At 42.2% G+C, this 26,222-nt stretch overlaps 2 protein-coding genes across 2 annotated transcripts in view; both read left to right on the plus strand.

Moving 5' to 3' along the window:
* cry2 (cryptochrome circadian regulator 2) lies at positions 1 to 25,247 on the plus strand. The gene is made up of 13 exons (XM_037767653.1): positions 1 to 318; positions 4,379 to 4,487; positions 6,211 to 6,353; positions 7,285 to 7,469; positions 8,326 to 8,414; positions 9,544 to 9,684; positions 10,358 to 10,483; positions 14,819 to 15,004; positions 15,147 to 15,298; positions 18,525 to 18,727; positions 21,928 to 22,008; positions 22,143 to 22,708; positions 25,160 to 25,247. The coding sequence occupies exons 1-12, from the start codon at positions 161 to 163 to the stop codon at positions 22,700 to 22,702; spliced, it is 2,133 nt and encodes a 710-aa protein (XP_037623581.1). The 5' UTR covers positions 1 to 160; the 3' UTR covers positions 22,703 to 22,708; positions 25,160 to 25,247.
* Positions 1 to 26,222, plus strand: part of LOC119486724 — a 1,187,645-nt gene that overhangs the window by 224,118 nt on the left and 937,305 nt on the right. The window lies entirely within an intron of this gene.

Raw genomic sequence — 26,222 nt, forward strand, 5'->3', positions numbered from 1 at the left:
TGACCCCGCCCCCTCAGTGCTGCTTGTCGTATGACAGTGAGTGAAGTTTGTCGGGAGTCTACTGAACGGTGTCTGTTTGAGCCTTTAAATCAGTGCGTTTCTGGCTTCATTTCGTCCGTTCCCTCTGGATTTTTCTCTAATGATGGACTAAGCAGCAATCATGGTGGTGAATTCAGTGCACTGGTTTCGTAAAGGTCTGCGGCTGCATGATAATCCGGTGCTGCAGGAGGCCCTGAACGGAGCGGACACGGTGCGCTGTGTTTATATCCTGGACCCGTGGTTCGCTGGCGCCGCTAACGTAGGAATCAACCGATGGAGGTTTGTCATTTAACTTCATTTGAGAAACCTTTACTTTGGTTGTACATAACGCGTCATGTGAACACGACGTATCAGGTCGCTAATTATGTGATTTATTGCCCTGTAAATGTGCAACGCTGCGAGTTCAAGCTGCTCGGGCCTCCGCTCCAAGTTAGTCAGCGGCAAGGCCTGTGGAAAGGAGGCTAGGACACGCGTCAACAATGCGTCATATCCGGGGGTACTACACATGCGCAGTTAAATCTGGTGTGCACGCTGAAATTGAGCAAATTGCAACTACAGTTACACTGCGCATGCGCTGTATCCCGTATCCTAAGACCCAGTCCGCCCGTGTCCCATCCTCCCTCTATAGGCCTTGGCGCTTAGCTTAAAATTGAGAGGATGCTATCCTAAGCACCATAAAAGAAGCCTACATACTAGTGTTTTCTTGTACAGCGGCTAAGTGTCTCCACCGAGCAGAAGGCCTCTTCTTCACATTATCTAACCACTACTGTCCGCTGCTGTTTTCAGCAGACACGCAGCAAATAAATCAACATCTCTAGCTCCAGAAGTTCCAGATAAAACAGCACCACTATGTTGACTATCTCCAGACTCAGCCCGCTGAGAGTCTGGAGGAAGAAAGTGAAAGAAGGTCGTGGTAATAACACGCAGGTCAAGGCTTAATAACGACATTATATTGAAGCAAGTCGTTGGTTTTAAATTATGTAACGTTATGTAATGTTACGTTAAGGCCGGATGGCGCAGTAGTTCTGAGAGTTAGAGTTGATGAAGTAGGTCCAGTGTTTATCTGTGTTTATCTTCACCACTGACCAGCAGAGACACACACAGCACACCTGGTCAATATATATATATATATATATATATATATATATATATATATATATATATGAAAACATGAAAAGAGTCGCATGTAAATGTGAAAGCTGGTGTATAAGCTATGACGTTACATAATGCACACAGTATATCGCTTTGATAAACACTGAATGTCGTGTTCATATCCAATAGCAGTAATATTAGTGTCTATGTTAACTGGTAAAGGACTGATTTAATGAGCTACGGTTAACTTAGTTTACATTAATTAACGTTAATTAACGTTACCTTACCCTGCCAACATGGTGGACATGCTGCAGCTATTTACTGACTACAACAGATCAGAACACATTATGTGACAGGAGTGTCTAAATATATACAGTAGACTATAGAGTATTTGAATGGGTGGTGTTCTGCAGCTTTTTAAGGGGTCAGTTCATTCAAAAGACTAAAAGCCTATCTTCTGGTGGTATCAGGCCATCAGATGGTTTTCTTTGCTGAGGTTGACATATTCATGTCTGAGATCTCTGTTGCATCACCACAGACCTTACTACAAGCAGCTTTCATTGGAACTACTTCTACTAAAACATCCCAGTCCAAATGAAAACTGCTCTGCCGGTTGACTTACTACGTAGTTTTTTGAAAAGATATGTTGCTGTTGCGTTTTTCAAATGGAGCCTAATTTGTTAGAGCTTTGACAAGCATATTATATGACGAGCAGCTTTGTATTGATGGTACAACTTTCAGAGATGGATATCTCCAAACGTGGGCAAATAAAACCAAATATATACGCGCTGCTTGATAGTGGTTTGCAAGTAAATGTATTTCATGTGATTTGGCTGAACTGACTCTGTAAGAGAACCTGTTAAGGTAAAACACAGGATTCCCATCTGTATCAACTTAGTTTTTTTAAAATTATTATTTATTTTTATATATAAATATTGCGTTAGTTAAATCAGTTAGATGAGATGAAACAGGCAGCAGCACAGACAGGGGACATGCTCAGTTAGGTTCAGTTAAATCTTGTGCTTCATAACCCACTCTTTCCACAATCTTGGTGACACGTAAATCGTGGTGCTAAACAGCAAGACTTTTTAAATTCCCTGGTCTCAAATCCCAGTTGATGTCAGTATTTTAATTAATCTTGAAGTTTGAAGTATTCATTTAGATAAAGGACAAGCATTCCCTGTGATAGGCAAGTATGAAAACATGGGAATCAACCATGCAGCGATTTCCAGAGACCTCTTGTATCTTCATCAGTCATCCCACAAACTAAAGACACAGTTTTTGTCTGAGCCATTGCTTCGTGTCCACTGTTGCTCTAACTTACTGTGGAACCTTGATGCTCCTGATGATTGAACACTCTTATTGTGAGGAGATGGGTCTATAGGTTTTAACAAAAAAAAAACTTGCATCTTAAAACAAACGTCTTGTACCGAATGGTTGGTTCATGTGTTTTTGCACCCCGACCAGTTTGTGATGGTCATTAATGATCTGTAATTTTGTCAGCCGACATGTACACTGATCAGATATACCTGCACGGGTCTGAAATTAACTTTTTTAACTGACTGCCACTGGTATTTTTTTTGTCTGCCACTCAGAAATGTTATCTGCGACTTTTGAAAGCTATGCGTTAAATGAAGGAATAACATTTTTGATCTGATATCATTCAGTGTTCATATGCATGTTAAATTACAGTGTTCCAATTACACCGTAGCTTCTGGAGGAGCCCTATTTTTTGGGGGGGAGGGAGGGTACTGTACACAGTACTGTGCTGTACTTTGTTATTGTCATCTATAGTGGTTATTTGCATAAAAACACAATTCAGATGATTATTTAAATATTTGCTTTGATTAAAAAAAACTTGTAAAGTTGTTAGGAAGTTAAACAGGTCGTAATTCTCTCTCTAATATCTCATTTATATTGATGTGAAAACATCTCCTTCAAACAACTGGATTTATTCAAGTTTCTCGCCAAAAACTACATTTTACGAGATTACATTTGAACGCATCATGATGAAGTTGTAATTTACCTTCAGCCAATAGTCATTTTGCTGAGCAGAGTTTGAATGCCTCATAACAGTAACTCAATGGCACCTCCGTTAACGTTAATAGCTCCGTTATTTATCCAGTCAGGACTGTGCTGCTAATGTTACTAACTCTCCTCCTGCTGATTTCAACACAGATTTGTTGTTCCCGGTGAAGCATTATCAGGGAAAAATAGGGTGCGTCCCCTCAGGTTTAGTAGCACCATGCTTTTCAGCGCTTTTTTTTTTCTCTCCGCCGTGGCTCCGGTCCAAAACAAACTGAAAAATGATACAGCGTGCGTATGCGTCATTGTGCATGCGTAACCGTTGGAAACATCAATAAGAGGAGTCCATAGTCACGGAGGCATGAGATGCCAAGGAATCGGACAACTACGGTTCTCTAGTCCCATCACTAGAGTTTTCCCTGTCTGACAAAGTGGCGAGTGTCTTGATGTTTTCACCCGCCACTGCTAACAATCTACCCGCATTTGGCGGGTGGAATTTCAGACCCTGTACCTGCAATATGCTGATGTCAGCCGATATGTCCGCCTGGCTGTAATTACAGAGGTTGGTGGCAGCCCGTATGAAAGAATGAATTAATCAAACATATCGACAGAACTTAAATTAGGTCAGTTAGAGAGTCATACGTTTTTGATAACTTTTGAATGAATTGCCCGGCTAATCTTGCATTTTTAGAACATTAGAACAACTCTACCGATGATTGACAGGAGACAGGAACACAGCACCGAGTTCATTGATGAACTGTTCCATGTTCTAAATCTTGACCACTCATTTTGATGATTTCAGTGAATGGAAGAAAAACTGAATAGTACGGTTTCTCTGCCACTCCCCAGAAAAAGAAAATATTATATAATTATATAATATTGAATATAAATGTAGTCAACGTAGTAATCAATGTGCATGATGCGTTAATATTCACCGAAAACTGCTGCAAATATAATCGATGTTGTCTGTCCCTCTTGAAACCATCCAGACCGACAGCGCAGGATTGTTTGGAACTATAGAGAGCTGCATGAACCACGTTACCACGAGATCAACAAGTGTCGTAACTCTCTCTTTCAGTGGCACTGGTGGGTAATATTTCTTACTAATTACATTTCTTTTGTGTGTGTGTGTGTGTGTGTGTGTGTGTGTGTGTGTGTGTGTGTGTGTGTGTGTGTGTGTGTGTGTGTGTGTGTGTGTGTGTGTGTGTGTGTGTGTGTGCAGGTTTCTGCTGGAGGCTCTACAGGACCTGGACAGCAGTCTGAAGAAGCTCAATTCCAGACTGTTTGTAGTCCGAGGGCAGCCCACTGATGTTTTCCCAAGGCTTTTTAAGGTCTGTCTTCCTGCCCACCACCAGTCTGGTTATCCATGTCAAAAATAAACTATCTCCCAGGATTGGCTGAAATTCTGCTTACAGCGCAGTTTGAACTTTTCAACCCTTCTGTTAACGCTTGTTTAGCAACAGACGGTGACACTAAAATGCAAACATAGAGCTGTCAGTGTCTCTTGTATTCATATTGGCGTTGATTGTTTTTTCCAGTTTACCTTAACATGTGAAGCTTAGTGTCCCACGTGAGTGTGCTCACTATGGATGGGTATCGTTAGGATTTTATTTAGGGCTGGGATGATTCACCGATTTGATACTATCACGATACCTGTGTGCCGATTCAATATGTATTGCGATTTTTTAAGTATTGCGATTCTACAAGTATTGCGATCCCATACTGAGATTTAGCGCAATTTTTGATAACTTTAACACTAGACAATCACACACTTCTAGGGACTTTTACTTTGAACAATATCTAAATGAATACAGTAAAATGTTTGATTTTCAGCATGTATGCTATACTGAGATGTCCTGGAGTCAAATATATCAGTCAGGAATGATTTCCAGCAACCCAAAAATCAAAGATTAAAGACATTTCCCTCACAGATTAGTGCCATTTTCTATTTAATTTATAAGGGACATGTAATGTTTTATACTTCTGATTAATATAATCCAATCAATCTTATTTCTATGTATGTAATTTATATATACAGTTCCCTTTGTTAACACCTTATTTTGAAAAGTGGACGTAGTCCCACGTATCTACTTCCTCTAACTTCTCCAAGGTGGTCTCTAGCTCTCCCGTCAGCTCCGTTCTCTTTATCCATCCATGGTCAGCTCCATCGGGGCCGTTTCAATGCAGAGAACATAAATGTCAGTATATGGTGCTCTACAGTTGTAGCGTCGGCCCGTTTGACCACGGAGACGAGAGCGACGGCCGGCTCGACCGACGTTACCGCCATACGACAACGTTTCCTGTCCGTGACAGAGTTAGCATGCAGCTTTAGCTCTGCTCTGTCTAGCTCTGCTTTTCCTGTCAATGTGTGAAACCCAAAGTGTTCCCATCCTTTACTGGATGTGTAGTGTTTACCACGCTGGATTTAACATGTGAGCATGCAGGTCGTATCCACGCTGACCTTTCGCTTTTTTCTTCTTTTTCATTTCGGCTCGCTGAGGTTTGTTTTGATTGATGGAAACACAACGGATATGACGTCACGTTACTCAGACTACCACAATAAAAGCGGTAACTTCCTTCTACCTCCACATAGACTCAAATGAAGCAAATATATCGATTCTTAAAAAAAATCTATTTCAAAATCGTAAAAAAAAACAATCGCGATACATACAGTAGGTGAATAGATTTTTTTTTATCAATACTACTACTACTCTTATTGATATCCTTATGGGTTCTTTTTCGTTACTAAATCATTGCTTTTTAATATATTATGTAAAAAAATAATTAATTCAGAACAGGGTTAGAATTTATCTATATTTAAAAAAAAAAAAAAAAAAGAGTACCGTCACGTTTTTAGAATTTGGCATCGACTTGGTACCGAAGTATCGGATCTCGTGACATCCCTAACCGTGACCAATTTTGTATGTTTGGTTTTAACTTTGTTGTACCACTCAGCCTTGCTGCACAGTCTGCTCTGGTCTCACTGCCTTGCTAATACCTTCTTTTTGTCTGTCCCTCATTCTTTTCTGTTTTTCTTTCTCTGCCTCGCTACAGGAATGGAAAGTGACCAGGTTGACATTTGAATATGACCCAGAGCCTTATGGGAAGGAGAGGGATGGGGCCATCATCAAGATGGCCCAAGAGTTTGGAGTGGAGACCGTTGTCAGAAACGCACACACCCTCTACAACCTGGATAGGTTTGTAGCACACACTCATCATTCATCTGTTAATGTCTTCAGTCTAGGTTGGTCATATGAGGGGTGGAAGTAACACCAATTAAATGATAAAAATGGAGGTGATGAAAATGTATGTGAATTGAAAACTGGAGCTGTAAAAGTAGACGTGAATTGAAAAATGGAGTTATAAATTATCATGTGATTTGATTAATTTAAGGCCGATTTGATTAAAACGGTCGTGATATGATGAAAACAGAGCCACGTTTTATCATTTTCACCATCTTACATTCATCAGTCACAACACAAAATTGCCATTTATTACTCAAGGAAACTGGCCTGAAGGGTGGAAGTGTCAAAAATGAGTTGAAGAAAAGGGAAGTGATAAAAATGCTTACGAATTATTAATGGAAGTGATGAAAATGTATGTGAATTGAAAAATAGATTTGATACATTTTCAGTTGATTTGATAAACTTGATCGACATTTTATTTGAAACAGTGTTGATCTGATAATCAACTGACGACCGCAAATATGCAAGGAGATATGCAAAAGATATCTCCTCATGTGTTTGGCAGAATACTATGAGATTTACTGAGCACTTTCATGTTCACAAGCAGATCAGCCCCTTTTCATTTTAGTAATCACATTATGCTAACCTCAGGACTTAACCATACTTTGTTGTTTTGTCCATCCACAATATTAGTAATGTGAGGTGCAATGTGCATTTTAGATTCAAGGGGCCATGTTGACGTATTCTTGTTGCTTAAAGCTGTTGATAATCGTTTAAATTGTATATTCATTCAAGTATTTAATAAAACTGCACAATAACCATCATATCAAAGGTTAAGTCCGACTTTTATCTTTTTATATAGGGAAATGTTATACTATTTTATATGTTTGTATGTTCTGCTGGATATTTCTGTTAATTCTTGTCTTTTCTGTATCGCTCACAGGATAATAGAGGCGAACAACAACAGTCCTCCTCTGACCTTTAAGCGGTTTCAGACCATCGTGAGCAGACTGGAGTTGCCCAGGCGACCTCTGCCTCCCATCACCCAGCAGCAGATGGACAAATGTCGCACTAGAATAGCTGACAACCATGACCAGCTCTACAGTATACCTTCACTGGAAGAACTAGGTATATGTGATTGTTTTTACGCCTCCGTGCCAACGACAGACGTGGCCGGAGGCATTATGGTTTCAGTAGGGGGCTGTCAAAGTTAATGCAAGGTTAACGCAAATCCATTTCAACGCCACTAATTTCCTTTTATATCAGATGGAGGTTAAATAACGCTCCAAAGTTAGGCTGAATTTTGGCGAAGGAATGGCGAGGAAAAACTGGCATGGCCATTTTCAAAGGGGTCCCTTGACCTCTGACCTCCAGATCAGTGAATGTAAATGGGTTCTATGGGTACGAGTCTCCCCTTTACAGACATGCCCACTTTATGATAATCACATACAGTTTGGGGGCAAGTCATAGTCAAGTCAAAGTTTCTTCAAATTTGGCACAAACGTCCTTTTGGACTCTAGGATGAACTGATTAGAATTTGGTGGTCAAAGGTCAAGGTCACTGTGACCTCACAAAACAGCTTTTGGCCATAACTCAAGAATTCATATGCTAATTCTGACAATTTCACACAAATGTCTGCGTGGTGGTAACTTGAGTTATTACATTTTTCATTTAATATGACAGCTGTAGGACTCATAATGCCGATGAGCACTTTAACATGGTCTTAACATTTTGTTGTTCTTAACACCTCCACCCCGTTGATAGGGTTTACTGAGAGACCACTAGAAGACAGAATGTGATTGGAATTATTAATTACTGTTAGTCGTACCCTATTAGACATACAATACCACATTATTAAATGGAGTTTAGCGCGATATTTCCATCATGCATTAGACAACAGTTTGCACTTGGGCAAGGTTTGGTTCATTAGATAATAGCTGCTTTATATATGACCTTTGACCTCTCCGTGTAAATATGTGTCCAGGTTTCAGGACAGCAGGTTTACCTCCAGCTGTGTGGCAGGGAGGAGAGTCAGAGGCCTTGGACAGACTCAACAAACATCTGGACAAAAAGGTAAAACATTTAAGTTTGTTTTTGTTTTTTAATGCCTAGTTGTCAACTTATCATATGTAACGGCGTGTCCACACTGGGAACGTCAGGAGCGCGGCTGTGTGCTTGACGCGTCGGGTGTTCACACTAGTTGCGTTTCTGCTGTAGCTGCTGCTGTCAGCTCTTTCTTTCTACATAGAGTTTGCCTTTTAATGGCCATTTCATTATAAATATCATTTATATTTATTTTAGACAGAGAAAGGTTAAGAAACGTGTGGTAATTTGTAAATAATAGTAATAATCCACCATTAAAACCCTGTACTATATTTATTCATGGAGTTCTGCAAGTCACTGCATGTTCTACAACACTGTCCGGCACATATTTCAGAATAAAAGCCTTGTGTTAACAAATGAAGGAATTCTGTCCACAGAAAGAAAATGCTTGAGGGCTTTTATTTTGAAATGAAAGCAGGAAGTGTTGATTTAAAAATGAGTCTTTACTTTTGTTCATCTCCGTAACATGTTATACAGATAGACATCGAAACTGTACTAATGTTGCTGGTATGATGTCAATATACAGTCAATAGATCCCTTTCACTGTCTGTTGCTGCTGTGAAACGCGTGGCATGCGTCGGAAATAGGCGAGACCTCTATTCTATAGAAGAGACGCAGCTGAGCCACACTGTGGCTGCTCTAACCTGTTAACACGGACGCCGAAATAAAAAACAACAGGTAACGCAGCCGCCACGCGCTCCTGACGTTCCTTGTGTGGCCCGGCACTAACTGTGGTCTTGACCTTTGACCCTATTCATTGGTTTTGTTTCTGTTTGAGTTTGTTGGCACACTTGATTGTTGTCTTTTAGGTCATGGGATGATATGCCATAAATTCTTAAATAAAATCCTGTATTCAAACAGTGACAAAATCTCAAATAATAGCTGAACACAGCAGGAGCAGATAAAGCCAACTCACTAATCAAAGTTTGGTTAAAAAAACCTTGAATGCCCCCAAGTACAACACATGGTAAATTAAGCATAATGTAAATTTTCACAGCACTAAGTCTGAGACAGCAACATTATAAGTGGAAAAAAAATGACATCACAATTTCTCAGATGATCACTTGTATGCCTTCACTGCATGTCTCTGTCTGTAAAGGTGTGGGTGGCCAACTTTGAGCACCCTCGTGTCAACACGTGCTCTCTGTACGCCAGTCCAACGGGCCTCAGCCCCTACCTGCGCTTTGGCTGTCTGTCCTGTCAGGTTTTGTACTACAACCTCAGAGAGCTCTACATGAAGGTACTGTGGATACATGTCACTCAACCACAAAGATCCATTTATAAAAATGGAAATGAATAACTGTTCTTTGTTTACATTTTCATTTTCATTTATCATTGTTGTAGGTCTACGGTACGACGGTACGACGGAGTATTAGGGCCACACTGAGGAAAAAGTATAAATCTGAGATTATGAGAAAAAAATCGTAATATTACAATAATAAAGTCATAATATTATAAAGTCGTAATTTTACGTGTTATTTCCTTTTTCTCTCGTAAAGTTATGACTTTATTCTCGTAATTTTCTGACTTTATTCTGGAAATCTCAGATGTTTTTTCCCTCAATGTGGCCCTAATACTCCGTAGTACATTGTCTCTTTGGTCCTCACTGCATTAGACTTATATACTATATACTTAGACTATAAACTGTGTTACCTTCATCACAATGATCAAATGTTTTGCGGCTCCAGACAGATTTGTTTGTTTTTTTTGCCTAAAATGTCTCTGGTAGTAAAGGTTGCTGACCCCTGGTTTACACAAACACACACTGCCGCCTGTTTGCTCTTTTCTCTCTCAATTCGAATTATTAATTGTTCTCTTTGACCATCAAATTTGTAATCACAACTTTTTAATAGCAATTGTCTTCTCTCTCCTCTGCTGTTCTTTCCCTCTTTCTCTCTCGTGCTCTCCGTCAGCTCCGTAAGCGTTGCAGTCCTCCTCTGTCCTTGTTTGGTCAGCTGTTATGGAGGGAGTTCTTCTACACTGCTGCCACCAACAACCCAAACTTTGACCGCATGGAGGGAAACCCCATCTGTGTGCAGGTGCGTCTCTGCACCACTCTATTCAAAAGAAGAGGTCACACTTATCAGGGAGGAAACTGGTCAACAACCAGTATTTTCGGTCATAAATTTGTCAATACTGGCCTGTGGATATGATGCTAACAACTGTCTTCTATAGGGCTGTTTGTGAGACAGATGTTAAAATAGACATTTAATAAAAAGGGCAACAACTCAAGACTGCGGTGCCAATGAAAGGTTCCAACTCTGAGCTACTCACATACTCACGGTTATGTGTTTTACCACAATACATTTATAGTATACTGTGTATTAACATACAAAGTACTGTATTGGCCTAGATTGTAATGGATGTATTAGCATCCAGATTTCATGGGTGGTTTGAACTATAAACATGGTTCAAGGCAGGTGAATATGTCAACTCCATTCAACCTAACCCTGGCCCAAATTTGAATTGTTTGAGTACCCCTGGTGATTTCAAAGCTAGATCTGGGCTTGGCATTATTCATCTAAATGTCAGAAGTCGACTTCTTAAATTGGATCTAGTGAAAATCTGGGCCAAATCCTCTGATACTGATATTGTTGTTTTGTCTGAAACATGGCTAAACAAATCCATCACAGACAATTAAGGGTTACAATGTATTTCTTTGTGACCATCCCAGAAAAGGTGGTGGCATGATACCATTCTATCATCAGCATCTCTCAGCAGATAGTTTGGAAATCTGGTTCACCACTGGACCCTGTATGCTGCTGCTAAATGGCCATCTCTGTATGTCCACAGACTTTCACATAAGTTGGCTCTTATATATAAATCGCTCCTTGGACTGGTTCCTTCTAGGGGTGTAACGATACGTTTTTACAACGATATGATACGATTCAATGATTTGAAATCAATATAGTAACTTTTTTTGCCAAAAATTCAATCAGTGTGACTGAAATAAATATCTGATCCTGGACAGTGCAGGTCAGGGTTCCTCAAAGTTTCTCTAGTAAGGGAATCAGGGATAAATGAATTATGGATATAAACAGGTAAACAATGATTAATGGCAAATACATACAGCTTTTATTAGAAAATAATAAAAAATGCAACTGCAGGACCTGCTGCTTCAGTTCTCAAGATACAAGGCAGTGCAATATTTAACAGAAAATATAATAAACCAACTTCTATTCAAGTTAAATGAACAGTGATTTAACCTGCTGCTTCTGTCCTCATTTACAATATAAACGGTAGATCAATAATACAGAGATCAACAGCTGATAGAGATCAAACAGCTGATAGTGACCAAACAGCTGATATTGATCAAACAGCTGATAGTGATCAGACAGCTGATAGTGATCAGACAGCTGATAGTGATCAAACAGCTGATAGTGATCAGACAGCTGATAGTGATCAAACAGCTGATAGTGATCAGACAGCTGATAGTGATCAGACAGCTGATAGTGATCAAACAGCTGATAGTGATCAAACAGCTGATAGTGATCAGACAGCTGATATTGATCAGACAGCTGATAGTGATCAAACAGCTGATAGTGATCAGACAGCTGATAGTGATCAAACAGCTTGGGACAGAATCATTCCTATAGAAACGTTGTTTAAATAATCTGCTGATAGTAATCCAGTAGTCCACCTACAGTGTTCATTTGGGCTCTTTTTTTGAAAACATCTGGAGAAACATTTTAAAACTACCTTAGACTAACGTTAGCTGAATCTCTGTTTTGTTTTTTACTTTACTCCCGTGATGCTTCGCCTCGCGGACCGTCTGCTCTCTGGCTGGATACGTGAGGCTGATAATGCGTGCACATAGATATCATGACGGGGAAAGAAAATTCATTTTCTCAGAATGAAAAAACGACGGGGAAAGCGCCTCTGGGTGCCCATAACCCTCCACGCCACTACCTCTCACGTGAGAGAGCGAGGAGTCCAGTGCTCCGTTTGTCTGCATGCACACCATGGATGCGTGCTCGCGCTGCAGAGGGCGGAGCTGGCAAGCTGACGCATGTCTGGAGAGTGAACCGGAGTAACATTTAACACTTCTTTACTAATAAAAGTGCTAAAAAACACTTCCATATAACGTTTGTCATCCTTAAATACAAGGTGCAAATCCTTAATATCCATACAATCAATTTCATATCGATATACGTCTCCCGTGAAGGACAACTTACCGAGTACCTATCGATGTAGTTGGATCGTAGGAATATAAATCGATACATCGATGTAGCAGATGAATCGTTACACCCCTAGTTCCTTTGTATCTGTGTATATACAGACGTAGGCAAAGTTGTTGGTAACGTTCCGTTAAAGAGAGAAAAACCCACAATGGTCACTGAAATAACTTGAAACTGACAAAAGTAATAATAAATAAAAATTTACTGAAAATGAACTAATGAAAATCAGATATTGTTTTTGAATTGTGGTTCAACAGAATCATTTTAAAAAACAAACTAATGAAACTGGCCAGGACAAAAATGATGGTACCCCTAGAAAAGATGTAAAATAATGTGACCATAGGGACATATTAAACTAAGGTGTGTCCTGTAATTAGCATCACAGGTATCTTCAAACTTGTAATCAGTCAGTCTGCCTATTTAAAGGGTGAAAAGTAGTCACTGTGCTGTTTGGTATCATGGTGTGTACCACACTGAACATGGACCACAGAAAGCTAAGGAGAGAGTTGTCTCAGGAGATCAGAAAGAACATTATAGACCTTCATGTTAAAGGTAAAGGCTATAAGACCATCTCCAAGCAGCTTGATGTTCCTGTGACTACAGCTGCACATATTATTCAGAAGTTTAAGGTCCATGGGACTGTAGCCAACCTCCCTGGACGTGGCCGTAAGAGGAAAATTGATGACATATTGAAGAGACGGATAATACGAATGGTAACCAAAGAGCCCAGAACAACTTCCAAAGAGATTAGAGGTGAACTCCAAGGTCAAGGTACATCAGTGTCAGATCGCACCATCCGTCACTGTTTGAGCCAAAGTGGACTTAATGGAAGATGACCCAGGAGGACACCAAATCATAAAAAAGCGAGACTGGAATGAAATCTCAAGACTATCAAGGCATTCTGGAGCGAAATGTGCTGCCCAGTGTCAGAAAGCTTGGTCTCAGTTGCAGGTCATGGGTCCTCCAACAGGATAATGACCCAAAACACAGCTAAAAACACCCAAGAATGGCTAATAACAAAACATTGGACTATTCTGAAGTGGCCTTCTATGAGCCCTGATCTAAATCCTATTGAACATCTGTGGAAGGAGCTGAAACATGCAGTCTGGAGAAGGCACCCTTCAAACCTGAGACAGCTGGAGCAGTTTGCTCACGAGGAGTGGGCCAACATACCTGTCGACAGGTGCAGAAGTCTCATTGAGAGTTACAGAAATCACTTGATTGCAGTGATTGCCTCAAAAGGTTGTGCAACAAAATATTAAGTTAAGAGTACCATCATTTTTGTATAGGCCAGTTTCATTAGTTTGTTTTTTTAAATGATTCTGCTGAACCATAATTCAAAAACAATATCTGATTTTCATTAGTTAATTTTCAGTGAATTTTTATTTATTATTACTTTTGTCAGTTTCAAGTTATTTCAGTGACCATTGTGGGTTTTTCTCTCTTTAACGGAACGTTACCAACAACTTTGCCTACGTCTGTACATGTGCACAAACCAAAATCAATATGGCCTGCACTTTCACAATATTCTACAGATGTTGGTCCCATCTAGGTTGAAGTGATTGTTCTTGAATTTCTTACTGAATCGTTTTGAGATTGACCTGTTTGTGCATTATAGCTGTTTTTGTGTTGCGTACAAACTGGTTGTCATGCTCGTTCACTCGTGGTGTGTGACTGTTATATTTGTCTGCTTGTGTTTGTTTTTATTGTTGTAACAATGTCTGTGCTGCCCTCTTGGCCAGGTCACTCTTGGATAAGAGATTTTAATCTCAATGAGTTTTTTACCTGGTTAAATATATCTATAGATATATCTATATCTATATCTATAGATATAGATATATACAGTGTATATCTATATATATATAGATATAGATATACACTGTATATCTATATCTATAGATATAGATATAGATATACACTGTATATATATCTATAGATATATCTATAGATATATCTATAGATCTATATATATATATAATGTCTATATCTATATATATAGATATAGATATATATATTACTGTACCAGTGTAGTGTACCAACCACCTATAGCACTCTAAACATACCCAGCAGAGGTAACCGCTAATTGTTTTCAGAGCCAAATAAACAGAGTTAAGGTTACTAAGTAGTCTCCTCCTATAGAGAGGAAGAAGAATATATAGTTAATATCTCTTTCCTATGTCATACCATTGTTTCCAGATCCCATGGGACCAGAACCCAGAGGCACTGGCCAAGTGGGCCGAGGGTCGGACGGGTTTCCCCTGGATCGACGCCATCATGACCCAGCTGAGACAGGAGGGCTGGATTCACCACTTGGCCCGGCATGCCGTGGCCTGTTTTCTCACCAGGGGAGACCTGTGGATCAGCTGGGAGAGCGGCATGAAGGTAGGACTGAAATGTTTTTGATTTGGTCGTCTCAAACACAAACCCAGTGCCCGTCTGCTTTGTGCAGCATCAATGTCTTTTTGTTCCCTGTAGGACCAATTGATAGTATGAATGTAAATATAGTATCTGTGTGTTCCTACAGGTGTTTGAGGAGTTGCTGCTGGATGCAGACTGGAGTGTAAACGCTGGAAGCTGGATGTGGCTGTCCTGCAGTGCTTTCTTCCAGCAGTTCTTCCACTGCTACTGTCCTGTTGGCTTTGGAAAGAGAACTGACCCGTCAGGAGACTACATCAGGTAGATCTCCTACTGCTACTCCTCTGGTATCTCCTACCATAACACGTCATTTCACACTTCGGGGAGGGAGGTGATATTCCAAGAAAATTCAAGTTTAGAGTCCTAAATTTACAAGAAAAAACATATATATACACTCTGAGATTAAAGTGGCAAATTTACGAGAAAAAAAACTTGAATATTCTCTGAGATTATAAAGTCATAAATTTACAAGAAAAAAACTCGTAAAATAGTGGAGTGAGGAACCGTGGTAACGCCGGCCGCCGTCTGAATGAGGCTGCTCCTAAAGTAGTGTTATTAAATTCAGAGTATCTCCTCACAGTCCGCTGGCTGTCCGTTCTGTGTGTGTGCTGTTCATCCTGGACACCTGGACGCTGGCTTTGTAAATGGAAAACAAACAAAGGATCGGACCAAACCACTAGGTACCGAATGCCCTTTTTTTTTTCAATCAAAGCTTCTATTGAGGTTTTTGAATGATGCTTTGAATTTCTGTCAGCATATTTTATGACGTTTTTTTTTTTTTTTGGACCGCAGTGAAAATGTTGTTTTTGAACGGTGGAACACCAACAAGTATGGATTGGAACAGAATACTTCGTTGGATAAAAATATGTTGTGAATTTTGGAAATGATTGTATCTATATTTTTTTTAAATCAATTTTGACTTTTGGACTTCAGACTGCGACAATTACAGAGACGAGGAGCGCCGCCATGCTCGCTGTGAGTGTGTGTGTGTGTGTGTGTTGGAGAGCGACATGAGACAGAGAGAGGAGAAGAGAAGATGGACTATTGCACAAAATGTTTTGGTATGGTATTAATAATAATAATAATAATAATTCAAATGTCAACGTTATGAATGAAGCCTCAAACTGTTCAGTAAGCTACAGCCCTACAGGCCACACAACACTATTGTTAATTTGACAAACACAGAATTCGGACCAACCAGCCTATTATTTTTTTTAAACCTCTTCTTCATTTAACTTTTTTTAGTTATGTCAAATGTAGGGTTTTATATGGCTATTTAAACACTATATCCAGTAGTTGTTATAAGGCCAGAATTCTGCAATATTAAAGGCCATATTGGCCGTCAAAAAAAAGAAGTCTAGCGTAAACCCTGGTCATGGTAAGGATGACCTCTGAGCAAGGCGAAGGTCCTGAAAGATACATATACGCGTTTTCCTTTATGTTCTTTCTTTGTTATGTGGCGATCAGTGCCTTTAAGGACGCACCTCCCTACATCACACACACACACACACCCCTCGATGGATGAATGAGGCGCTACAAAAGAGTATGGCACACTCACCAGAAGCCCCCAGGGAGAGCGCCGGTCATTGATACCAATTTCCGTAGTGGCTAAATGGCGGTACTACAACTTCCGTGTCCGTAACGTGATGCCATTGGGCCAAGAAAGATTTTTTCCCGTAGACTTCCATTGGGAAAGAGACGTCTGTAACTCAGCAGATAATTTTTCTTGAGGTGAATCAACTCTCCAGTATGAACACTCTAATAGTCCTTATTGAAATCATTAGATGCTAAAAGTTGTAAAAATAATAGCTGAATCCAGAGTTATTTCCTTCATCCGTTCATGTGAATGAGACCCAGACCGAGTCTGGAGCGAGGGCTGGGAGGAGGAGTTAGCAAGCCTAGACGACAGCGTGGCGGCTGTGACCGAGCCATGTGACCAAGAGGACGCAACCGCGCCTGCCCCATGGGCCCAATGGATGCGGAAGATCGCCGGAAGATCCGGGTACTTTTCCACTCGGAAGTCGAGCCATTTTGGCTTCATGCGCCACTGGGCAACTCTCATAGGAATGAACGGGAGCCCGCCTCCAACGCTGTATCCAGTTCTCTTTACACATCCATGAGTCTCAAGCGTTGACCCACAGGTAGTGGTTAGCCGTCCGGGAAGCGTCCGCTGTTAGCCTGCCAACCCCTGGCAGCATGTCAAAAAGTCTGCAGTTTGGTTAGGCCGCTCATCCATCACGCCATTCACCCAGCAACGGCCGCTCATCACCCTGGCCGCCTACTCCCATGAGCCCGCCGCCTCGTCGGGATCGGAGCTCAGGAGGTAACGCAGCAAGTTCCCGTGCAAAGACCCGGAGCTGCTCCTCTGTTATGAGGACTCACTCACTACTGGCTTGTGTGTACATAATTCAGGGGGCTGGTAAACTGTGTCAGATCCTTTGTAGGGGTTTGTTGGCTGCTTATTTACAATTGCATTTAGTCAGACTGCGACTCTGACTGGCACCCCGGCTTAACAGCCAGCGATCGCTACACTTATTTTATGAGCATAATCTTGACATTGGTATGGATTGTACTTTATCCTCATGTTAGGTTTATGGGTTATAGGGTAACGCCTTAAGATTGCGGCTTCGGATGTCCTCTTTGACGGACAGCCTGTGAGCGAGGTGAAGATCCTGAAAGATCCATACAGCTGTTTTCTTTCATGTTCTTTCTGTGTTCTTTTTTTAACATAAATAAATAGTAATGTTGTAGACGTCACAGGAAAGTACATACGTACACAAAGACGTGCGTCTTTTATTCCTGCACAACTAACACCTCGAGCAAATTTCTTCAAATTTGGCACAGACGTCTACTTGGATTCAATGATGAACTGATTTGATTTTGGAGGTCAAAGGTCAAGGTCACTGTCACCTTACATTCGTCCCATTCTTGTAAAAGTGATATTTCAGAAATGCCTGTAGGGGATTTCATGATATCTGGCATACACATCCCACTTGGACTCAAAGATGAACTGATTAGAATTTGGTGGTTAAAGGTCAATGGTCACTGTGACCTCATAAAACATGTTTTTGGCCATAACTCAAGAATTCATGTGCTAATTATGACAATTTCACACAAATGTCTAACAGGATAAAATGATGAAGTGATGACATTTTGGACAGATATGAAGGTGAACTGCAACTGGTTGGCGGAGGCGTACAACCACAGGGCAGTCGTTTTAGTTTTCTCCAATATTTGTGAATTTAATCCCAGATAATTTCTGAGATAATTCTTTTTCTAGGAAATTTCTGATTTTATAATCTCAGAATAAACTTTATGAGAAAAAAATTTAATATTCAGATTTTCTCCCCTCCTTATGGCCCTAATAGACCGTGGTAGTTTCCTCCATGTTAGCTGTAATCTGACTGGATTATGCCTTTTTAAATGTCAGCAGCAAATAAGATTAAAATTGTAATGATTTGAACTTTTCTTTTGAAATCTTCTGCAGGCGTTACATCCCCATCTTGAAGGACTATCCAAACCGGTACATCTATGAGCCGTGGAACGCTCCAGAGTCGGTCCAGAAGGCAGCCAACTGTGTGGTGGGAGTGCATTACCCCAAACCTATGATCAACCACGCAGAGGGCAGCAGGCTCAACATTGAGAGAATGAAACAAGTTTACCAGCAACTCTCCCATTACAGAGGACTCAGTAAGTCAACTAACTCGTCTCTCTCTCTCTCTCTCTCTCTGTCTCTGTCTCTGTCTCTGTCTCTGTCTCTCTCTGTCTCTGTCTCTGTCTCTCTCTCTCTCTCTCTCTTTCTGTCTCTCTCTCTCTCTCTCTCTCTCTGTCTCTGTGTGTGTATGTATATATACTGGAAAAACAAAGTTCGAAAACTTGTGTTTGGTGGATTATTTCTCTGTTGTTACAATGCTAATTGTCATTGTATTTTACATGGTTGGAAAGCCTGTTTATTTACCTTCGCAATGATGTCCAACTTGTAAGGATCATGCATTTGTGGGATGAGCAGCACAGCTGATTATGTGGGTAGCGCCCAAGAAAACTGTTCCAAAATGCTCTGCCAATGGTAAACAGTGTATTCTCATAAGGCTACCAGGAAGCCTGCAATGACTGCCCTTCACCGTCAGGCCCATTGGTGCTGGTGTCGACAACACAGACAATGGAACCTGAACATGTGGGGGAATGTCATGTTCAGTGATGAGTCCAGGTTCTGTCTGCCAAAGTTGGATGGCAGGGTCAAAGTATGGAGACGACGTGGAGAACGCTATGCTGATTGTTGCACCGATGGAGTAACAGCTTTTGGTGGGAGCAGTGTCATGGTGTGGGGCGGCATCTCCCTCACTGGCAAAACAAGACCTGTCATCATTGAAGGCCATCTCAATGCAGTGAGATATCGGGATGAGATTCTGCAGCCAGTGGCGATCCCATATCTCCACAATCTGGGACCTAACTTCATCCTCCAAGATGACAACGCTCGCCCCCACAGAGCCAGGGTTATCACAGACTACCTCCACAATGTGGGAGTAGAGAGAATGGAACGGCCTGCCAAGAGTCCAGACCCCAACCCAATTCAACACTTGTGGGATCAGCTTGGGCGTGCTGTACGTGTTAGAGTGACCAACACAACCTCGTTGGCTGCGCCCTACTAAAGTGATCATTTGGTGTCTGCTCCAAGCATCGGCATGCCACGTTCTAATCTGGATAAGGCCCGTGCGATAGGGCAAGTTGAAGCTGGTGTTCTGCAAAACCAAGTTGCAGCATTAATTGGAATCAGCCCTGGTACCATCTCCAAACTGAAAGCCAAGTTCTGTGAAACCGGTGATGTAAAAGACAGACTGCGAAGTGGGAGTCCCAAGAAGACAACACCCCAGGAAGACCGGTTCATCACCCTTACAGCACTGAACACACTGAACACAAACACAAGTTTCCAAACTTTTTTTTCCCAGTTTATATATGTGTGTATACACCGATCAGCCATAACATTAAGACCACTGAGAGGTGAAGTGAATAACATTGACTATATACTCTATATAAACTGGAAAAACAAAGTTCGGAAACTTGTGTTTGGTGGATTATTTCTCTGTTGTTACAATGCTAATTGTCATTGTATTTTACATGGTTGGAAAGCCTGTTTATTTACCTTTGCAATGATGTCCAACTTGTAAGGATGATGCATTTGTGGGATGAGCAGCACAGCTGATTATGTGGGGAGCGCCCAAGAAAAATGTGCCAAAATGCTCTGCCGATGCTAAACAGTGTATTCTCCTGTTGGTACTGACTCTTGTTTTGAGTTGTTTGGTGGATTGGATGATTGAACTGTCTATCAGTAACAAGGAACAAACAAGACATATTGGCTATTTTACACTTTATTCATTTAATACACCGTCAGGAGCCTCAGTAGCGGTGGAAGATCCATACGCAGCCACAACAGCCTGGCACCTCCTCCTCATGCTGGTCACCAACCTGGTCACACGTTGCTGTGGGATGGCGTTCCATTCCTCAACCAGGATTGATTGCAGGTCAGCCAGCGTGGTTGTGTTGGTCACTCTAACACGTACAGCACGCCCAAGCTGATCCCACAAGTGTTGAGTTGGGTTGAGGTCTGGACTCTTGGCAGGCCGTTCCATTCTCTCTACTCCCACATTGTGGAGGTAGTCTGTAATAACCCTGGCTCTGTGGGGGGGAGCGTTGTTTCTTGGAGGATGAAGTTAGGTCCCAGATTGTGGAGATATGGGATCGCCACTGGCTGCAGAATCTCATCCCGATATCTCACTGCATTGAGATGGCCTTCAATGATGACAAGCCTTGTTTAGCCAGTGAGGGAGATGCCCCCCCACACCATGGCACTGCCCCCACCAAAAGCTGTTACTCCATCGGTGCAACAATCAGCATAGCGTTCTCCACGTCGTCTCCATACTTTGACCCTGCCATCCATCTTTGGCAGACAGAACCTGGACTCATCACTGAACATGACATTCCCCCACATGTTCAGGTTCCATTGTCTGTGTTGTCGACACCAGCGCAAACGGGCCTGACGGTGAAGGGCAGTCATTGCAGGCTTCCTGGTATCCTTATGAGCTCTGAGATTGGCTCTGTGCATTCTGTTCCTGACCGTCTGATCAGAGATCTGTATTACATAACGTCCTGCAAACCTTGCCTGCAAACCTTGCCTGCAAACATCTAGAAGCCAGCCTACGGTTCCTCAGTGCTGTAAGGGTGATGAACCGGTCTTCCTGGGGTGTTGTCTTCTTGGGACTCCCACTTCGCAGTCTGTCTTTTACATCACCGGTTTCACGGAACTTGGCTTTCAGTTTGGAGATGGTACCAGGGCTGATTCCAATTAATGCTGCAACTTGGTTTTGCAGAACACCAGCTTCAACTTGCCCTATCGCACGGGCCTTATCCAGATTAGAACGTGGCATGCCGATGCTTGGAGCAGACACCAAATGATCACTTTAGTAGGGCGCAGCACCCAGCAGGCCCCATGCACACAGGTGCTGCACCTGGAGCTCAAAACTAGAGTCAACACCAACAGGAGAATACACTGTTTACCATTGGCAGAGCATTTTGGGAAATTTTTCTTGGGCGCTACCCACATAATCAGCTGTGCTGCTCATCCCACAAATGCATCATCCTTACAAGTTGGACATCATTGTGAAGGTAAATAAACAGGCTATCCAACGATGTAAAATACAATGACCATTAGCATTGTAACAACGGAGAAAAAATCCACCAAACACAAGTTTCTGAACTTTTTTTCCCCAGTTTATATACTGTATTTATATACAGTATGTAGAGAGAGAAAGAAAGACAGACTGATACAGATTTTTTTTCTTTGGTCTTAGCACTTTTGTGTCGATACATTTAACATTGACCGCTGTTTGTGTCAGGTCTACTAGCATCAGTACCAACGATCCAAGAGGAAGCAGAGCCACCAATGACCGATGAGTCCCAGACCAGCAGTGGCCCTGGTAGGAGGAAACACAAGCTAGATTCTCATTTGCCTGTGGAGGATGTCCAAAGTGTAATCTTAATTATTACTCAGGTACATGTCACAGTCAAACTGTATCAAATATGTGCTTATCATTATCTCCTGTTTTCTTAGACTCTCCTCCCAGAAGTCCTGCTGAGTGTGAAGCAGCTGGCTGCTCTACAGCTCCTGATTCGTCCACAGTTTGTCCATCCTCCACCTACGCCCCATATCCAGACCTGGAGGGGGCAGTGAACAGTCACCCATCACAGACGCCCTGCGCCTCCTCAGGCACACACACACAGCCCTCTGCAGCCATAACGTCTACATCCACCAGCCATCTTCTGTCTACAGCAACTCCTCCCTCCCCAGCCTCAACTTCAACCCAGAGCAGTCTGTCAAGGTCCAAACCCTCCTCCCCTTCCTCTTCATGTCCCACCATGTCCCCGTCCCACAGTCCGGCCATGACCACGACTCAGCCCTCCTCTCTGGGGCAGAGGAGGAAAGGCCTCGCCCGTAAGGTGCGGCGCAGCCATAGGCAGCCTGGGCAACACAGCGGCACTCCAGCAGCCAGGGAAGAAGAGATCAGAGCAGCGGAGGAGAGGAAGGACGCGGGAGGGGAGGAGAGGATGGAGGAGGACTTTGAGCAGGACGAGGAGAGAATGGAGGAAGAGACAGCAGGACATCAGCATTGATACAAGGTACAATATACATTATTTTTTATTAACCTTGAGCATCTAGAAACAAACATGTAAAAAGAGAATGAAGGTAATGTATAAAACATTTTCTAGAGGACATGATCGATACATATGGCAACATTGCCTTGGTGTTTCGATATAACTGCTACTATAAATAACATAGCCTCAGCAGTCAGCAAAAGGCCGTGCATTTTGGGAAATAAGCTTATTTGCTCTCTTTTTATTTGGTCTGCTGGGGCCTTAGTTGGTAGGAGGAGGGTTAAGAGTGAGATGAACAGATTGATATCGGGCCTATGCCTGTGTCGTGTCAAGTCAAGTCAATTTTATTTGTAAAGCCCAAAATCACAAATTTGCCTCAGGAGGCTTTACGATCTGTACAGGATACGACACCCTCTGTCCTTTACAGTGCGACCCTCTCATCGGATAAGGAAACACTTAACCAAAAACATGTTAGAAACCTCAGACAGAGCAACAGAGGAGGGATCCCCCTTCCAGGATGGACAGACGTGTAATAGATGTCGTGTGTTCAGAGTAAAAACATAATGAAAATACAACATAGACAATCCATATGACAAAACATAATACATATAATGTGAACATATGTGAGAAGGTGGATTCAGGAGGATGTTAAGCAGCTTCCCGGCGTCGCCAAACAGATATAGCCAGAGCAACACGACCTCCTCTCCACGCCAGATAGATAGAGCCAGAGCAACATGACCTCCACTCCATGCCAACCAGATGGAGCCCGAGCAACACGACATCCTCTCCACGCCAGCGAGATAGAGCCAGAGCAACACGACCTCCTCTCCACGCTAGATAGGTAGAGCCAGAGCAACACAACCTCCTTTCCACGCCAGATAGATAGAGCCAGAGCAACACAACCTCCCCTCCACACCAAATAGATAGAGCCAGAGTAACACGACCACCTCTTTCCGCCAGCGAGATATAGCCAGAGCAACACGACCTCCTCTCCACGCCACATAGATAGCGCAAGAGTAACAAGACCTCCACTCCACGCCAACCAGATAGAGCCCGAGCAACACGACCTCCTCTCCACGCCAGATAGATAGAGCCAGCGCAACACGCAACAGTTCAGGGATGCATGTAGGGCTAGGCGATATGAAGAAATTAAAATATCACAATCCAACACCCACCGAAAACATGTTTGAATTTGTGCCGAGTATACGGACAGCTCTCACTTTGGTTATACAACGGTACCCCATATTCCTGCAGTACCCACCACAGGACTCCTCGGGGGACACGGTCGTAAGCTTTTTCCAAGTCCACAAAACACATGTAGACTGGATGGACAAACTCCCACGACCCCTCCAACAGCCCTGCGAGGGTAAAGAGCTGGTCCACTGGTCCACTGGTCCACTGGTCCACTGGTCCACGACCAGGATGGAATCCGCATTGCACCTCCTGAATCTGAGGTCGAATTGCAGTCTAATAATACTAATAATGCTTATAATCAGTTATTTCTTTTGGAGCTCCACGAAGAACAGTGACCCCAAACAACAGAAATATACACATCAGAAGCATTAAAGTGCTGCATAAACTTCTGTCAGTCACCGGGATTGGATTCCCCCCGTGGATCCTGATGATGCAGGATGACAATCGCCAGAACTGTCCATTCAACGAGTTACCCGTCAGTCTGTATAACGTCATGTTTAGTCCTCTTGGTTCGTTTGTAAAAAGTCAGTGTGAACAGGAACCAGACCAGACCTAAAAGTTAACAGTGTAAAATGTTTTCCCTTGGTCCGAACCAAATGAACCCAACTACATGTGTGAAAGCGCCCTAAGAGTACGTTGTTAGAGTTCTCACAAACCGTCTTATAAGTGCTGTCCTTTAAAAAAAACTGGAGGGTCCAAAATGAAGGAAGCTGTCGTATTGTCTGTGTCACACTGTTGCAGTATAACCTACTCCTCAAAAGAGATGAGGCATGGTTTGTAATCAGCTGTTGGACAGGAAATCAATAATGCCTCTTGAATAACATGTTTGCTTATCAACTGAGGTACGTAGCTTGCTTGCTTAATTTTTTTTCTTTATAACTGAAACAGTTCAAAAAGCTGGCTTGCTAACTTGTCAGTTTGGCGGGCTAGAGCTAGGATGTTACCGGATAGCTCACCAGCTACATGTATAGTGGCTCCCCACCTAGCCCCGCTTCCAGATACATCTATTTCAAATAGACATGCAAAGGAAAGGACTCAGTCAGTAATCCCTCCTAAAGCAAATCAAAAAGGCTACTAGAGCTCCTAAACTCTAAAGTATCTTAATAAAGCCAGGTCACATACTGTATCAGACACCTACTGTATGACCTCAGTGTGGTAGATGAGTCTCGGTGTGGTAGATGAGTCTCGGTGTGGTAGATGAGTCTCGGTGCAGTGTCTGCAACTTTACATGAAATGTTGCTTCATCAGAGTTACAGGACTTTCTTCTGGTTTCTCTTTCAGATGGAGATCAGAATCTTCAAACATCCATCACAGACAACTGGACCCATAAAGACAGACAAGGGAAAGGGTTGTGGATATGTGGGCAACATAAATATATATATATATAAGCATGCACACACACACAATGCAAGTGGAAGCAGTACAAAAGCATTTTACTCACATTTACTCCAGCCAGAAAAAAATGGAAATACTGTCTAAACAAGTATTTAAATTGAATTATTCTATTTAAAGAGAAACTCCATGAAAAGCAATAACCCATTTGAATATCTGAGAACAGAACCAGTCCAGAGGGGTGGTAAATGAGTCAAAAGGCATTCTGAAGGTCATGAACCTAAAAAGTATTTAAGATGAGTAATGAGTAATCGTCTCTTGTACAGTTCATCTCTGACACACAGACACACACACACACAGCTAATGACAGGGTTCTGTATGGAAAAACACATTTCTGTTTCCAGACTGCTGCCCCTATTCACTTTTCGAAAATATAAAATTCATAATTTATACAAATAAATAGATCATACAAGCAGCAGAGCGTTTTTCATGGCGTTTGGAGCAGCCAAAATGTTTACCGCTGTGTGAGAGAGCATGGACCAGAGCGAGGCCAAGGCTAAAAGTAGGCTACGGCGTGTGACTGAACGCACGCGCCTACGCGGAGCTGCTTGTACGCCTGTACGTCAGAGTCGGGGCCGGCGCGTCCGTATTGGCGAACTAGGCAATTACCATCATAAACAAAATAACAATAATAATAATAAAGTAACTAATAGCAGTAATTGCAGGCCGATAGTACAGAGCAGAACGCTGCCTGTCAGACTGGGCTGTTGTTGTTGAAATCTCATTGACTCAGTCATTTTCACCGTGAGCGTGATGAACTGTGACTCGTGTCCCAGCTCACCTCAGCTCGCCTGGCCGGTCTTGTTTTGATTCAGTGCAGTGGTGACATGCTTATACAAACTGAGGAGGTGTCATCCACTATGACGAAGGTCATCAACATCATCAGATATCTTTATACCACAAAAACTCCTATTAGTCGTAAAATTACTGCCCAAAATGATTGGGCTCGCGC

The sequence above is a fragment of the Sebastes umbrosus genome, chromosome 4 (assembly GCF_015220745.1).
Source record: "Sebastes umbrosus isolate fSebUmb1 chromosome 4, fSebUmb1.pri, whole genome shotgun sequence".
Taxonomy (NCBI): Eukaryota; Metazoa; Chordata; class Actinopteri; order Perciformes; family Sebastidae; genus Sebastes; species Sebastes umbrosus.